Source organism: Borostomias antarcticus (assembly GCF_949987555.1).
Source record: "Borostomias antarcticus genome assembly, chromosome: 24".
NCBI lineage: Eukaryota > Metazoa > Chordata > Actinopteri > Stomiiformes > Stomiidae > Borostomias > Borostomias antarcticus.
The window spans coordinates 17,969,155-17,984,154 of record NC_140257.1 but is presented as its reverse complement, the minus strand read 5'-3'; the positions used below and the strand labels follow the sequence as shown (position 1 = coordinate 17,984,154).

Below are 15,000 nucleotides of genomic sequence, written 5' to 3'. Positions count from 1 at the left end.
CTGTATTATACTGTTACTACGTGTTACCAGGACATATGGTGACTGTATTATACTGTTACTACGTGTTACCAGGACATATGGTGACTGTATTATACTGTTACTACGTGTTACCAGGACATATGGTGACTGTATTATACTGTTACTACGTGTTACCAGGACATATGGTGAAACGCTCGTTCGCCAATCGCTGATCTGCCAACTGATTTTGGTGAAGACATGAAATGCACACGCAAAATGTCCAGCGAGATCCTGTAGCTACAGTCTGCGTTTGTAGGCGGTGGCAGGTGGGGTGTGGGGGTTGTAGGCGGTGGCAGGTGGGGTGTGGGGGTTGTAGGCGGTGGCAGGTGGGGTGTGGGGGTTGTAGGCGGTGCAGGTGGGGTGTGGGGGTTGTAGGCGGTGGCAGGTGGGGTGTGGGGGTTGTAGGCGGTGGCAGGTGGGGTGTGGGGGTTGTAGGCGGTGCAGGTGGGGTGTGGGGGTTGTAGGCGGTGGCAGGTGGGGTGTGGGGGTTGTAGGCGGGGGCAGGTGGGGTGTGGGGGTTGTAGGCGGGGGCAGGTGGGGTGTGGGGGTTGTAGGCGGTGGCAGGTGGGGTGTGGGGGTTGTAGGCGGTGCAGGTGGGGTGTGGGGGTTGTAGGCGGTGGCAGGTGGGGTGTGGGGGTTGTAGGCGGTGGCAGGTGGGGTGTGGGGGTTGTAGGCGGGGGCAGGTGGGGTGTGGGGGTTGTAGGCGGGGGCAGGTGGGGTGTGGGGGTTGTAGGCGGTGGCAGGTTGGGTGTGGGGGTTGTAGTTCCCTCACCCTGTTGAAGCGCTTGGCCTGGAAGGCGTGTCCGCTGGCGTAGTAGAGCTTCCTCCAGCGCCGCGCACCTCGCCGGTATATAGACTCTGGAGAGGAGGAGAGGAGGAGCAGGTGAGAGGAGGACAGGAGGAGCAGGTGAGAGGACAGGAGGAGGAGCAGGTGAGAGGAGGACAGGAGGAGCAGGTGAGAGGAGGAGAGGAGGAGCAGGTGAGAGGAGGACAGGAGGAGCAGGTGAGAGGAGGAGAGGAGGAGCAGGTGAGAGGAGGACAGGAGGAGCAGGTGAGAGGACGAGAGGAGGAGCAGGTGAGAGGAGGAGAGGAGGAGCAGGTGAGAGGAGGAGAGGAGCAGCAGGTGAGAGGAGGAGAGGAGCAGGTGAGAGGAGGAGAGGAGCAGCAGGTGAGAGGAGAGGAGCAGCAGGTGAGAGGAGGAGAGGAGCAGCAGGTGAGAGGAGGAGAGGAGCAGGTGAGAGGAGGAGAGGAGCAGGTGAGAGGAGGAGAGGAGGAGCAGGTGAGAGGAGGAGAGGAGGAGCAGGTGAGAGGAGGAGAGGAGCAGCAGGTGAGAGGAGGAGAGGAGCAGCAGGTGAGAGGACGAGAGGAGGAGCAGGTGAGAGGAGGAGAGGAGGAGCAGGTGAGAGGAGGAGAGGAGCAGCAGGTGAGAGGAGGACAGGAGCAGCAGGTGAGAGGACGAGAGGAGGAGCAGGTGAGAGGAGGAGAGGAGGAGCAGGTGAGAGGAGGAGAGGAGCAGCAGGTGAGAGGAGAGGAGCAGCAGGTGAGAGGAGAGGAGCAGCAGGTGAGAGGAGGAGAGGAGGAGCAGGTGAGAGGAGGAGAGGAGGAGGTGAGAGGAGGAGAGGAGGAGGTGAGAGGAGGAGAGGAGGAGCAGGTGAGAGGAGGAGAGGAGGAGGTGAGAGGAGGAGAGGAGCAGCAGGTGAGAGGAGGAGAGGAGGAGCAGGTGAGAGGAGGAGAGGAGGAGGTGAGAGGAGGAGAGGAGGAGGTGAGAGGAGGAGAGGAGGAGAGGAGGAGGTGAGAGGAGGAGAGGAGCAGGTGAGGGGAGGAGAGGAGGAGCAGGTGAGAGGAGGAGAGGAGGAGCAGGTGAGAGGAGGAGAGGAGCAGGTGAGAGGAGGAGAGGAGCAGCAGGTGAGAGGAGGAGAGGAGGAGCAGGTGAGAGGAGGAGAGGAGCAGGTGAGAGGAGGAGAGGAGGAGCAGGTGAGAGGAGGAGAGGAGCAGCAGGTGAGAGGAGGAGAGGAGGAGCAGGTGAGAGGAGGAGAGGAGCAGGTGAGAGGAGGACAGGAGGAGCAGGTGAGAGGAGGAGAGGAGGAGCAGGTGAGAGGAGGAGAGGAGCAGGTGAGAGGAGGAGAGGAGGAGCAGGTGAGAGGAGGAGAGGAGAAGCAGGTGAGAGGAGGAGAGGAGGAGCAGGTGAGAGGAGGAGAGGAGCAGCAGGTGAGAGGAGGAGAGGAGCAGGTGAGGAGGAGAGGAGCAGGTGAGAGGAGGAGAGGAGGAGCAGGTGAGAGGAGGAGAGGAGGAGCAGGTGAGAGGAGGAGAGGAGCAGCAGGTGAGAGGAGGAGAGGAGGAGCAGGTGAGAGGAGGAGAGGAGCAGCAGGTGAGAGGAGAGGAGCAGCAGGTGAGAGGAGAGGAGCAGCAGGTGAGAGGAGGAGAGGAGGAGCAGGTGAGAGGAGGAGAGGAGGAGGTGAGAGGAGGAGAGGAGGAGGTGAGAGGAGGAGAGGAGGAGCAGGTGAGAGGAGGAGAGGAGGAGGTGAGAGGAGGAGAGGAGCAGCAGGTGAGAGGAGGAGAGGAGGAGCAGGTGAGAGGAGGAGAGGAGGAGGTGAGAGGAGGAGAGGAGGAGGTGAGAGGAGGAGAGGAGGAGAGGAGGAGGTGAGAGGAGGAGAGGAGCAGGTGAGGGGAGGAGAGGAGGAGCAGGTGAGAGGAGGAGAGGAGGAGCAGGTGAGAGGAGGAGAGGAGCAGGTGAGAGGAGGAGAGGAGCAGCAGGTGAGAGGAGGAGAGGAGGAGCAGGTGAGAGGAGGAGAGGAGCAGGTGAGAGGAGGAGAGGAGGAGCAGGTGAGAGGAGGAGAGGAGCAGCAGGTGAGAGGAGGAGAGGAGGAGCAGGTGAGAGGAGGAGAGGAGCAGGTGAGAGGAGGAGAGCAGCAGGTGAGAGGAGGAGAGGAGCAGGTGAGAGGAGGAGAGGAGGAGCAGGTGAGAGGAGGAGAGGAGAAGCAGGTGAGAGGAGGAGAGGAGGAGCAGGTGAGAGGAGGAGAGGAGCAGCAGGTGAGAGGAGGAGAGGAGCAGGTGAGGAGGAGAGGAGCAGGTGAGAGGAGGAGAGGAGGAGCAGGTGAGAGGAGGAGAGGAGGAGCAGGTGAGAGGAGGAGAGGAGCAGCAGGTGAGAGGAGGAGAGGAGAAGCAGGTGAGAGGAGGAGAGGAGGAGCAGGTGAGAGGAGGAGAGGAGCAGCAGGTGAGAGGAGGAGAGGAGCAGGTGAGGAGGAGAGGAGCAGGTGAGAGGAGGAGAGGAGGAGCAGGTGAGAGGAGGAGAGGAGGAGCAGGTGAGAGGAGGAGAGGAGGAGCAGGTGAGAGGAGGAGAGGAGGAGCAGGTGAGAGGACAGGAGGAGGAGCAGGTGAGAGGAGGAGAGGAGGAGCAGGTGAGAGGAGGAGAGGAGGAGCAGGTGAGAGGACAGGAGGAGAAGCAGGTGAGAGGAGGAGAGGAGGAGCAGGTGAGAGGAGGAGAGGAGCAGCAGGTGAGAGGAGGAGAGGAGCAGGTGAGAGGAGGAGAGCAGCAGGTGAGAGGAGGAGAGGAGCAGGTGAGAGGAGGAGAGGAGGAGCAGGTGAGAGGAGGAGAGGAGGAGCAGGTGAGAGGAGGAGAGGAGCAGCAGGTGAGAGGAGGAGAGGAGCAGGTGAGAGGACAGGAAGAGGAGCAGGTGAGGGGAGGAGAGGAGGAGCAGGTGAGAGGAGGAGAGGAGGAGCAGGTGAGAGGAGGAGAGGAGCAGCAGGTGAGAGGAGGAGAGGAGCAGGTGAGAGGACAGGAAGAGGAGCAGGTGAGAGGAGGAGAGGAGCAGCAGGTGAGAGGAGGAGAGGAGCAGGTGAGAGGACAGGAAGAGGAGCAGGTGAGGGGACAGGAGGAGGAGCAGGTGGAGCAGGTGAGAGGACAGGAGGAAGAGCAGGTGAGGGGACAGGAGGAGCAGGTGAGGGGACAGGAGGAGGAGCAGGGGAGGGGACAGGAGGACTCTACCTCCCAGCCTGGAGAGACGTGTCCAGCTCGCATCCAGTTTAAAACTCTGGCGCTAACCTACAGGGCAATGAAAGGAACAGCCCCCTCCTACCTCCAGGCCATGGTCAAACCCTACACCCCCTCCCCACCGCTACGCTCTGCTACCTCAGGGCGTCTGGTTGCCCCGTCACTCCGAGGCCCCTGCGGTTGATCGTCACGGTCACGGCTCTTCTCTGTCCTGACCCCACGGTCAAGGCTCTTCTCTGTCCTGACCCCACGGTCACGGCTCTTCTCTGTCCTGACCCCACGGTCATGGCTCTTCTCTGTCCTGACCCCACGGTCATGGCTCTTCTCTGTCCTGACCCCACGGTCATGGCTCTTCTCTGTCCTGGCCCCGCAGTGGTGGAATGAACTGCCCACTGATGTCAGGACAGCAGAGTCGCTGCCCATCTTTCACCACAGGCTCAAAACTCATCTCTTCAAGAAGTACTACCAGGATCCTCTCTCTTAAGTTCTAGTGAGTAGTAGTCCAGCGACTTCCTACGTACTACACTGATTGACTACCTAATGTGATGTGATATAATGTGATGTGATATAATGTGCTGTAATGTGCTGTGATATAATGTGCTGTAATGTGATGTGATATAATGTGATGTGATATAATGTGCTGTAATGTGATGTGATATAATGTGATGTGATGGTCACGTAGGGATCGGGACCCCATGACGTGCAGGCGTCAGTGCTGTGCCACTCCCTCTCTATTTGACACGTTGTTTTTAAAACTTCACTCTTTAATGTGATATGCAAGTCTGGCGTGATGTCTGGATGAAATGCCGTCTACTTGGTTTCCTGTAACGTTACCTGGACTCTAACGTGTTTCCCACTCTCAGCTAGCCTGCACTCTACCTGCATGTTCAAGTCACAGTGGCTCAGTTGTGTCTAAGTGTTTAATATCAGAGTCTTTGTCCTCCATGTTCTTGCTTGTGATTTACTATCATGTTCCATCACTGTAGCTCAGGTTCCCCGTCTCCATGGTGACGGGTCCTCTACTGCTGTCTCCCTGGTGACGGGTCCTCTACTGCCGTCTCCATGGTGACGGGTCCTCTACTGCTGTCTCCCTGGTGACGGGTCCTCTACTGCCGTCTCCATGGTGACGGGTCCTCTACTGCCGTCTCCCTGGTGACGGGTCCTCTACTGCCGTCTCCATGGTGACGGGTCCTCTACTGCCGTCTCCATGGTGACGGGTCCTCTACTGCCGTCTCCATGGTAACGGGTCCTCTTCTGCGGTGCTTCATGGCGGTTCTGTTCTTCAGACCTCGTCCAGTTTTCCTTCCTTCTTATTAAATTCCCGCCTGCTGTCCTGTGCAGGTTTATTAGTGAATGAGTCAACGTTAGATCAGTTAGTCCTCTGCAGCAGCTTAGTTTATACTCAGGTAGAATCAGCAGCAAAGCTTCAGTCAACTCAGTCAACTCATTCCTAGGTTCAGAACTGGGCCATGGACCGCTTCCTGGTTTAGAACTGGGCCACGGACCGCTTCCTGGCCCATCCAGACCGATCCAGGGGTCCGCGTATTGATGGAGGCACATCTTTAATGTTCAAAGTGCTTTACGATTCGTTGCGTGAATCGTAACACCCCTAAACACCTAGACAGTGTGCATATCTGTGTACCCCACCCTGAAGGCCTTAGAAAGAGGTCTAGAGAGGTGGATATAGAGGTAGAGAGAGGTCTAGAGATATAGAGTAGAGGTAGAGAGAGATCTAGAGATATAGAGTAGAGGTAGAGAGAGGTCTAGAGATATAGAGTAGAGGAACAGAGAGGTCTAGAGATATAGAGTAGAGGAACAGAGAGGTCTAGAGATATAGAGTAGAGGTAGAGAGAGAGATCTAGAGATATAGAGTAGAGGTAGAGAGAGGTCTAGAGATATAGAGTAGAGGTAGAGAGAGGTCTAGAGATATAGAGTAGAGGTAGAGAGAGGTCTAGATAGAGTAGAGGAACAGAGAGGTCTAGAGATATAGAGTAGAGGAACAGAGAGGTCTAGAGATATAGAGTAGAGGTAGAGAGAGGTCTAGAGATATAGAGTAGAGGTAGAGAGATCTAGAGATATAGAGTAGAGGTACAGAGAGGTCTAGAGATATAGAGTAGAGGTAGAGAGAGGTCTAGAGATATAGAGTAGAGGAACAGAGAGGTCTAGAGATATAGAGTAGAGGTAGAGAGAGGTCTAGAGATATAGAGTAGAGGTAGAGAGATCTAGAGATATAGAGTAGAGGTACAGAGAGGTCTAGAGATATAGAGTAGAGGTAGAGAGAGGTCTAGAGATATAGAGTAGAGGAACAGAGAGGTCTAGAGATATAGAGTAGAGGTAGAGAGAGGTCTAGAGATATAGAGTAGAGGTAGAGAGAGATCTAGAGATATAGAGTAGAGGTAGAGAGAGATCTAGAGATATAGAGTAGAGGAACAGAGAGGTCTAGAGATATAGAGTAGAGGTAGAGAGAGATCTAGAGATATAGAGTAGAGGAACAGAGAGGTCTAGAGATATAGAGTAGGGATAAAGAGGTAGACGTACTGTCCTCTCCTGGGCACGGCATGCCTGGCTTCTCCGGTACACAGGGAAACACTGGAGACAGAAGAACGAACATCATCAACACTAAACACTGGAGACAGAAGAACGAACATCATCAACATCAAACACTGGACAGAGAAGAACGAACATCATCAACATCAAACACTGGAGACAGAAGAACGAACATCATCAACATTAAACACTGGAGACAGAAGAACGAACATCATCAACATCAAACACTGGAGACAGAAGAACGAACATCATCAACATCAAACACTGGAGACAGAAGAACGAACATCATCAACATCAAACACTGGAGACAGAAGAACGAACATCATCAACATCAAACACTGGAGACAGACGGAGGAGCAACATTAACTGTTGGCCTGTCATGTTGTAGTAACTATACCAATAGTAGTAGTAACACATTTACAATAAATTCAAAATCTACAGAAGAGAGTAGAGCTGTAGTTGAAATGTAGTAGAGTTGTAGTTGAAATGTAGTAGAGATTTAGTTGAAATGTAGTAGAGATGTAGTTGAAATGTAGTAGAGATGTAGCTGAAGTGTAGTAGAGATGTAGTTGAAGTGTAGTAGAGATGTAGTTGAAGTGTAGTAGAGATGTAGTTGAAATGTAGTAGAGATGTAGTTGAAATGTAGTAGAGCTGTAGTTGAAATGTAGTAGAGATGTAGTTGAAATGTAGTAGAGAGGTAGTTGAAGTGTAGTAGAGAGGTAGTTGAAGTGTAGTAGAGAGGTAGTTGAAGTGTAGTAGAGATGTAGTTGAAGTGTAGTAGAGAGGTAGTTGAAGTGTAGTAGAGAGGTAGTTGAAGTGTAGTAGAGAGGTAGTTGAAGTGTAGTAGAGAGGTAGTTGAAGTGTAGTAGAGAGGTAGTTGAAGTGTAGTAGAGATGTAGTTGAAATGTAGTAGAGATGTAGTTGAAGTGTAGTAGAGATGTAGTTGAAGTGTAGTAGAGATGTAGTTGAAATGTAGTAGAGATGTAGTTGAAGTGTAGTAGAGATGTAGTTGAAGTGTAGTAGAGATGTAGTTGAAATGTAGTAGAGATGTAGTTGAAATGTAGTAGAGATGTAGTTGAAGTGTAGTAGAGATGTAGTTGAAGTGTAGTAGAGATGTAGTTGAAGTGCAGTAGAGATGTAGTTGAAATGTAGTAGAGATGTAGTTGAAGTGTAGTAGAGATGTAGTTGAAGTGTAGTAGAGATGTAGTTGAAGTGTAGTAGAGATGTAGTTGAAGTGTAGTAGAGATGTAGTTGAAGTGTAGTAGAGATGTAGTTGAAGTGTAGTAGAGATGTAGTTGAAGTGCAGTAGAGATGTAGTTGAAATGTAGTAGAGATGTAGTTGAAGTGTAGTAGAGATGTAGTTGAAGTGTAGTAGAGATGTAGTTGAAGTGTAGTAGAGATGTAGTTGAAGTGTAGTAGAGATGTAGTTGAAGTGTAGTAGAGATGTAGTTGAAATGTAGTAGAGATGTAGTTGAAGTGTAGTAGAGATGTAGTTGAAGTGTAGTAGAGATGTAGTTGAAATGTAGTAGAGATGTAGTTGAAGTGTAGTAGAGATGTAGTTGAAGTGTAGTAGAGATGTAGTTGAAGTGTAGTAGAGATGTAGTTGAAATGTAGTAGAGATGTAGTTGAAGTGTAGTAGAGATGTAGTTGAAGTGTAGTAGAGATGTAGTTGAAGTGTAGTAGAGATGTAGTTGAAGTGTAGTAGAGATGTAGTTGAAGTGTAGTAGAGATGTAGTTGAAGTGTAGTAGAGATGTAGTTGAAGTGTAGTAGAGATGTAGTTGAAGTGTAGTAGAGATGTAGTTGAAGTGTAGTGTAGTAGAGATGTAGTTGAAATGTAGTAGAGATGTAGTTGAAGTGTAGTAGAGATGTAGTTGAAGTGTAGTAGAGATGTAGTTGAAGTGTAGTAGAGCTGTAGTTGAAATGTAGTAGAGATGTAGTTGAAGTGTAGTAGAGATGTAGTTGAAGTGTAGTAGAGATGTAGTTGAAATGTAGTAGAGATGTAGTTGAAGTGTAGTAGAGATGTAGTTGAAGTGTAGTAGAGATGTAGTTGAAGTGTAGTAGAGCTGTAGTTGAAATGTAGTAGAGCTGTAGTTGAAATGTAGTAGAGATGTAGTTGAAGTGTAGTAGAGATGTAGTTGAAGTGTAGTAGAGATGTAGTTGAAGTGTAGAAGAGATGTAGTTGAAGTGTAGTAGAGATGTAGTTGAAATGTAGTAGAGATGTAGTTTAAATGTAGTAGAGATGTAGTTGAAGTGTAGTAGAGATGTAGTTGAAGTGTAGTAGAGATGTAGTTGAAGTGTAGTAGAGATGTAGTTGAAGTGTAGTAGAGTTGTAGTTGAAGTGTAGTAGAGATGTAGTTGAAGTGTAGTAGAGATGTAGTTGAAGTGTAGTAGAGATGTAGTTGAAGTGTAGTAGAGATGTAGTTGAAGTGTAGTAGAGATGTAGTTGAAATGTAGTAGAGATGTAGTTGAAGTGTAGTAGAGATGTAGTTGAAGTGTAGTAGAGATGTAGTTGAAATGTAGTAGAGATGTAGTTGAAGTGTAGTAGAGATGTAGTTGAAATGTAGTAGAGATGTAGTTGAAGTGTAGTAGAGATGTAGTTGAAGTGTAGTAGAGATGTAGTTGAAGTGTAGTAGAGATGTAGTTGAAGTGTAGTAGAGATGTAGTTGAAGTGTAGTAGAGATGTAGTTGAAATGTAGTAGAGATGTAGTTGAAATGTAGTAGAGATGTAGTTGAAATGTAGTAGAGATGTAGTTGAAGTGTAGTAGAGATGTAGTTGAAGTGTAGTAGAGATGTAGTTGAAGTGTAGTAGAGATGTAGTTGAAATGTAGTAGAGATGTAGTTGAAATGTAGTAGAGATGTAGTTGAAATGTAGTAGAGATGTAGTTGAAGTGTAGTAGAGATGTAGTTGAAGTGTAGTAGATATGTAGTTGAAATGTAGTAGAGATGTAGTTGAAGTGTAGTAGAGATGTAGTTGAAATGTAGTAGAGATGTAGTTGAAATGTAGTAGAGATGTAGTTGAAATGTAGTAGAGATGTAGTTGAAGTGTAGTAGAGATGTAGTTGAAGTGTAGTAGAGATGTAGTTGAAGTGTAGTAGAGATGTAGTTGAAGTGTAGTCAGTGTTGAGTGCTGCGTCTGGTAGTAGAGTAGAGATGTAGTTGATATGTAGTAGAGATGTAGTTGAAATGTAGTTGAAATGTAGTAGAGATGTAGTTGAAATGTAGTTGAAATGTAGTAGAGATGTAGTTGAAGTGTAGTCAGTGTTGAGTGCTGTGTCTGGTAGTAGAGTAGAGATGTAGTTGATATGTAGTAGAGATGTAGTTGAAATGTAGTAGAGATGTAGTTGAAGTTGAGTCAGTGTTGAGTGCTGCGTCTGGTAGTAGAGTAGAGATGTAGTTGAGGTGTAGTCAGTGTTGAGTGCTGCGTCTGGTAGTAGAGTAGAGATGTAGTTGAGGTGTAGTCAGTGTTGAGTGCTGCGTCTGGTAGTAGAGTAGAGATGTAGTTGAGGTGTAGTCAGTGTTGAGTGCTGCGTCCGGCCCTCTCACCGTGGATGATGAGCTCAGAGTCTTTGTTGAGTTCATAGAGGCGCAGGGCTTCCTCCAGCTCCAGCTGAGACGACACTGTACACGGGTCACCTGAGGGACAGAAACAACACAGGTCAAAGGTCACGGCATGACGCGGTTCAAGGACAAGACTCCGTAGCAGGGGACGCGGCGCTCAAGCCCTCTTCTCACTGGACAGAAAACCCTCCAACACAGACAGTAGAACAGACTGACGGGCGGATGGGGCAGTAGAACAGACTGACGGGTGGATGGGGCAGTAGAACAGACTGACGGGCGGATGGGGCAGTAGAACAGACTGACGGGCGGATGGGGCAGTAGAACAGACTGACGGGCGGATGGGGCAGTAGAACAGACTGACGGGCGGATGGGGCAGTAGAACAGACTGACGGGTGGATGGGGCAGTAGAACAGACTGACGGGTGGATGGGGCAGTAGAACAGACTGACGGGTGGATGGGGCAGTAGAACAGATGAAGAGGTGGATGGGGCAGTAGAACAGATGAAGAGGGGAGAACCTTCTTCGTCGATCCACTTCATGGTGAAGAGCTGGTCGTTCTCCATGGAGCACATGTCCTTCACCCCCCCGTACAGGCTCTCGTAGGAGATGGACGGCTCGAAGTGCGTGATCATGATGTCCCTGGGGAGGAGGAGGACAGGGGACAGTTAGGGACCACACACCCCACACACACGCACACACCACACGCACACGCACCACACACACACACACACCACACGCACACACACCACACCCACAGGCCCCCCACACACACACACACACACACACACACACACACACACACACACATACACACACAGCTTTCACACCACCATGCATTCAGCACAGGAGCTGGAATTAAAGAGAAAATAGATCATTTATTATCCACTAAGGCATAGATATTGCAAATTCCATAATTCCTTTGGCGACGTTTCTTTTCTAAAAAGAATGAAGGAAATATGAGTATATTCTTAATAGTAGGGATGCACCGAATTAAAATTATTGGCCGAAACCGAAACTGGAATTTAGGAAACACTTGGCCGAAAACCGAATACCGAAAACCGAGTGCGTACAGGCGGCAATTTTTCATTTATTTAGCCAATTTTTGTACCATTACATAAATTAAAATAAATGTTTTTATTCAGGCTTTTCAAAGAAGAAAACTACAAGGTGATGAAGAGAAAAAAAACTTCCAGCAGACATTAGGCTATACCAACAAATGAGCACAATAACTGAAAATAAATACATTTTTATTTGTCCATTTTTGAGTGAATGTTTTCCCTGAGCAGCTTATATAAGCGTACTCTGCCTGCTGAAAGAACATCTGTCTGTATAACAGCTGTGTTTGTAGGGCTACAACAAAAAAGTACAAAGGGATAAATAAACCCATAACAATTGAAAAATTGCCCTTTAAGACAATAGCCTACATTCTACTTCTTTATGAATATAGCCTACATTCCAGCAGACATTAGGCTATACCAGCTATACCGACTTCTGATAGGTAACGGTCTAACTGTTCGTCTGCCTGGCATTTGGGTTGTTCTCTTCGAGGATCTTGTCAAACATATCAAAGAGCGAGGGTGGGCGTGCCTCATCTGCTGTATGGGGCCTTTTTTGTTGTTTTGCACTCTATGCTTCGCGCCCCCACTCCATCACCAAGTGGCGTCTCCATCAAATCCAACAGAGACTGGATCACCTCTCTTGCGCGCTGCTTTTCCCCACGTTCAAGTAATGATCTACATATCGCAGATCAAGTACAGTAGCGATGTAGTATAGTGGCTCGGTGTCCGCCTGACTAAAGCGTGTGTTGACAGCCTCTAAGAGTGTAGCCTACTTTCAGCCGTTTTCACTCCGTGGTCTGTTTCAACCTCTTTGCTTAGAAGACGTTTTAGTGCCACAATTAAGAGGATAACGTCTGCAAGCGATGCATCAGATGAGCTTATTTCTCGCTCGCTCGCTCGCATCACGTCATTGCGTTGTCAAAAAACGACATGTATTATTCGGTAAAATCGTTTTTTCACTGTTTCGGCCGAACACCGAAAATGCATTTTTTGCTATTTTCGGCCGAATAATTTCTGTTACCGAAATGTCGGTGACTTCCCTACTTAATAGAGTCAAAACTATAACTTAACAGTCTCAAATATAACTGGTTAACGTAGTGACCCTGTTCCCCCTGGAGACCAACCACAGGCCAATCATCCATCATTAGGACCAGCCTGATGGCCAGACAGACACACTCATCCCAGATTCATCCATCATTAGGACCAGTCTGATGGCCAGACAGACACACTCATCCCAGATTCATCCATCATTAGGACCAGCCTGATGGCCAGACAGACACACACATCCCAGATTCATCCATCATTAGGACCAGCCTGATGGCCAGACAGACGCACTCATCCCAGATTCATCCATCATTAGGACCAGCCTGATGGCCAGACAGACACACTCATCCCAGATTCATCCATCATTAGGACCAGTCTGATGGCCAGACAGACACACTCATCCCAGATTCATCCATCATTAGGACCAGCCTCAGACGGCCACAGACGCACTCATCCCAAAATCATCCATTATTAGGACCAGCCCCAGACAACCAGACAGACACTCATCCCAGAATCATCCATCATTAGGACCAACCTCAGACGCACTCATCCCAGAATCATCCATCATTAGGACCAGCCTCAGATGGCCAGACCCCCTCATCCCAGAATCATCCATCATTAGAACCAGCCTCAAACGGCCACAGACGCACTCATCCCAGATTCATCAATCATTAGGACCAGCCTGACAGCCAGACAGACCTCCTCATCCCAAAATCATCCATCATTAGGACATGGCAGTGCCAACCAAAGGTGAGTCTGTGACTGATGGAGTCATGTTGATGCACTAATGATCCCAGTTGTATGATTGGATGGTTGGATAGCGACAGACAGACCGTTACTTTAATAATCCCCATGGGGGAAACCTGTGCTTTCAGCAGTGTGGGGAAAAAGTACAGCGGAATATAAAATATATATAGATAATAAACAGAATATATTAAATTACAAGAAATATATACATACAGTATGCATAAATATAGGACATACATACTGTACATACATACAGTCTGTATATATATAAGGGTTTTGAGCAGTCAGAAAACAGGCTGACAAAGATAACACTCCTCCTCTTCCTCCTCCATGTGTTAATAAGTGACTGAGTAGGAGGGTCTCCTGGGTCCTGGGCTCTCTAGGTCTGGGTCTCCTGGGTCCTGGGTCTCCTGGGTCTCCTGGGTCCTGGGCTCTCTAGGTCTGGGTCTCCTGGGTCTCCTGGGTCTCCTGGGTCCTGAGCTCTCTAGGTCTGGGTCTCCTGGGTCCTGGGCTCTCTAGGTCTGGGTCTCCTGGGTCCTGAGCTCTCTAGGTCTGGGTCTCCTGGGTCCTGGGCTCTCTAGGTCTGGGTCTCCTGGGTCCTGAGCTCTCTAGGTCTGGGTCTCCTGGGTCTCCTGGGTCCTGGGCTCTCTAGGTCTGGGTCTCCTGGGTCTCCTGGGTCCTGGGCTCTCTAGGTCTGGGTCTCCTGGGTCCCTGGCTCTCTAGGTCTGGGTCTCCTGGGTCTCCTGGGTCCTGAGCTCTCTAGGTCTGGGTCTCCTGGGTCCTGGGCTCTCTAGGTCTGGGTCTCCTGGGTCTCCTGGGTCCTGGGCTCTCTAGGTCTGGGTCTCCTGGGTCCTGGGCTCTCTAGGTCTGGGTCTCCTGGGTCCTGGCTCTCCAGGTCGGGGTCTCACAGCTCCACCTCCTCCCACGGTGGGAGGCTAACTTCCCACAGACATCAGTCGACCTGAACCCTCCCAGGCTACCTGACCCCTCCCAGGCTACCTGACCCCTCCCAGGCTACCTGAACCCTCCCAGGCTACCTGACCCCTCCCAGGCCTGACTCCTCCCAGGCTACTCTGCTGAAGTTTAGCCTGTGTCCCAAATAAGGCTCTCTTTCACTGAACTACACAATTACTAACAAGACTCATAACACGACAAACACCACACACACGCACGCACACGCACACACACACACACACACACACACACACACATACACACACACTACTTGTACTTGAACTAGGTGAGTAATACAGCTGGATTGTACAGCAGCTTGTCACTGTGTTGAGTCAGGCTGGTCACATGACCCTCCCCTGCATTCCACTCTGCTCAAATCAAACTTTATTTATACAGGCCTTGAGGCCGAGTACATTTCACTAAGGAAACACAATGCGCTTCACAGAAAGCAAAGCTGGGGGAATCTACGTCCTGATCCTGGCCCTATGATCCAGGGGGAGAAACAGAACCAGTTCCCCATCTGAGACCAAACAGGAGAACTGAACATGAACAGACCATTAGAGAGGCAGTCTCTCTACTGTCCTCCAATAAGATACAACAGACCATTAGAGAGAGAGACACAGACAGACCTAGGAGACAATCCATCTCTCCCTCGTTGATGCCTGGCATGAAAATGACCTTCCAGTCTCTCCATCACAACACACTCCCTCCATGAGCACAGCGGCCCACTCTGGAATATGTAGAGTGGGTCGTATGCCCACCTCCCTTGTTCTCTGTAAAGCGCATTGTGTTGCCTCTGGGTATGAAATGCGCTATATAAATAAAGCTTTGATTGATTGCTTTGATTGACTAAGGCCCCGCTGTGGCCCCTCCCAGGGAGCAGAGGGGTCTGGGTGTGGCCCCTCCCAGGGAGCAGAGGGGTCGGGGTGTGGCCCCTCACAGGGAGCAGAGGGGTCAGGGTGTGGCCCCTCCCAGGGAGCAGAGGGGTCGGGGTGTGGCCCCTCCCAGGGAGCAGAGGGGTCGGGGTGTGGCCCCTCACAGGGAGCAGAGGGGTCAGGGTGTGGCCCCTCCCAGGGAGCAGAG

General features: G+C 50.0%; 1 protein-coding gene across 1 annotated transcript in view; it reads right to left on the bottom strand.

The window, feature by feature from the left end:
* The window catches only part of prkci (protein kinase C, iota), a 34,176-nt gene that overhangs the window by 16,315 nt on the left and 2,861 nt on the right, over positions 1–15,000 (bottom strand). Inside the window, exons 2-5 of the mRNA XM_084458001.1 lie at positions 10,632–10,753; positions 10,101–10,190; positions 6,548–6,598; positions 791–876 (exon numbers count right to left, since the gene is read on the bottom strand). Of these exons, the coding sequence (XP_084314127.1) occupies positions 791–876; positions 6,548–6,598; positions 10,101–10,190; positions 10,632–10,753 (349 nt within the window). The remainder of the gene's footprint in view (positions 1–790; positions 877–6,547; positions 6,599–10,100; positions 10,191–10,631; positions 10,754–15,000) is intronic.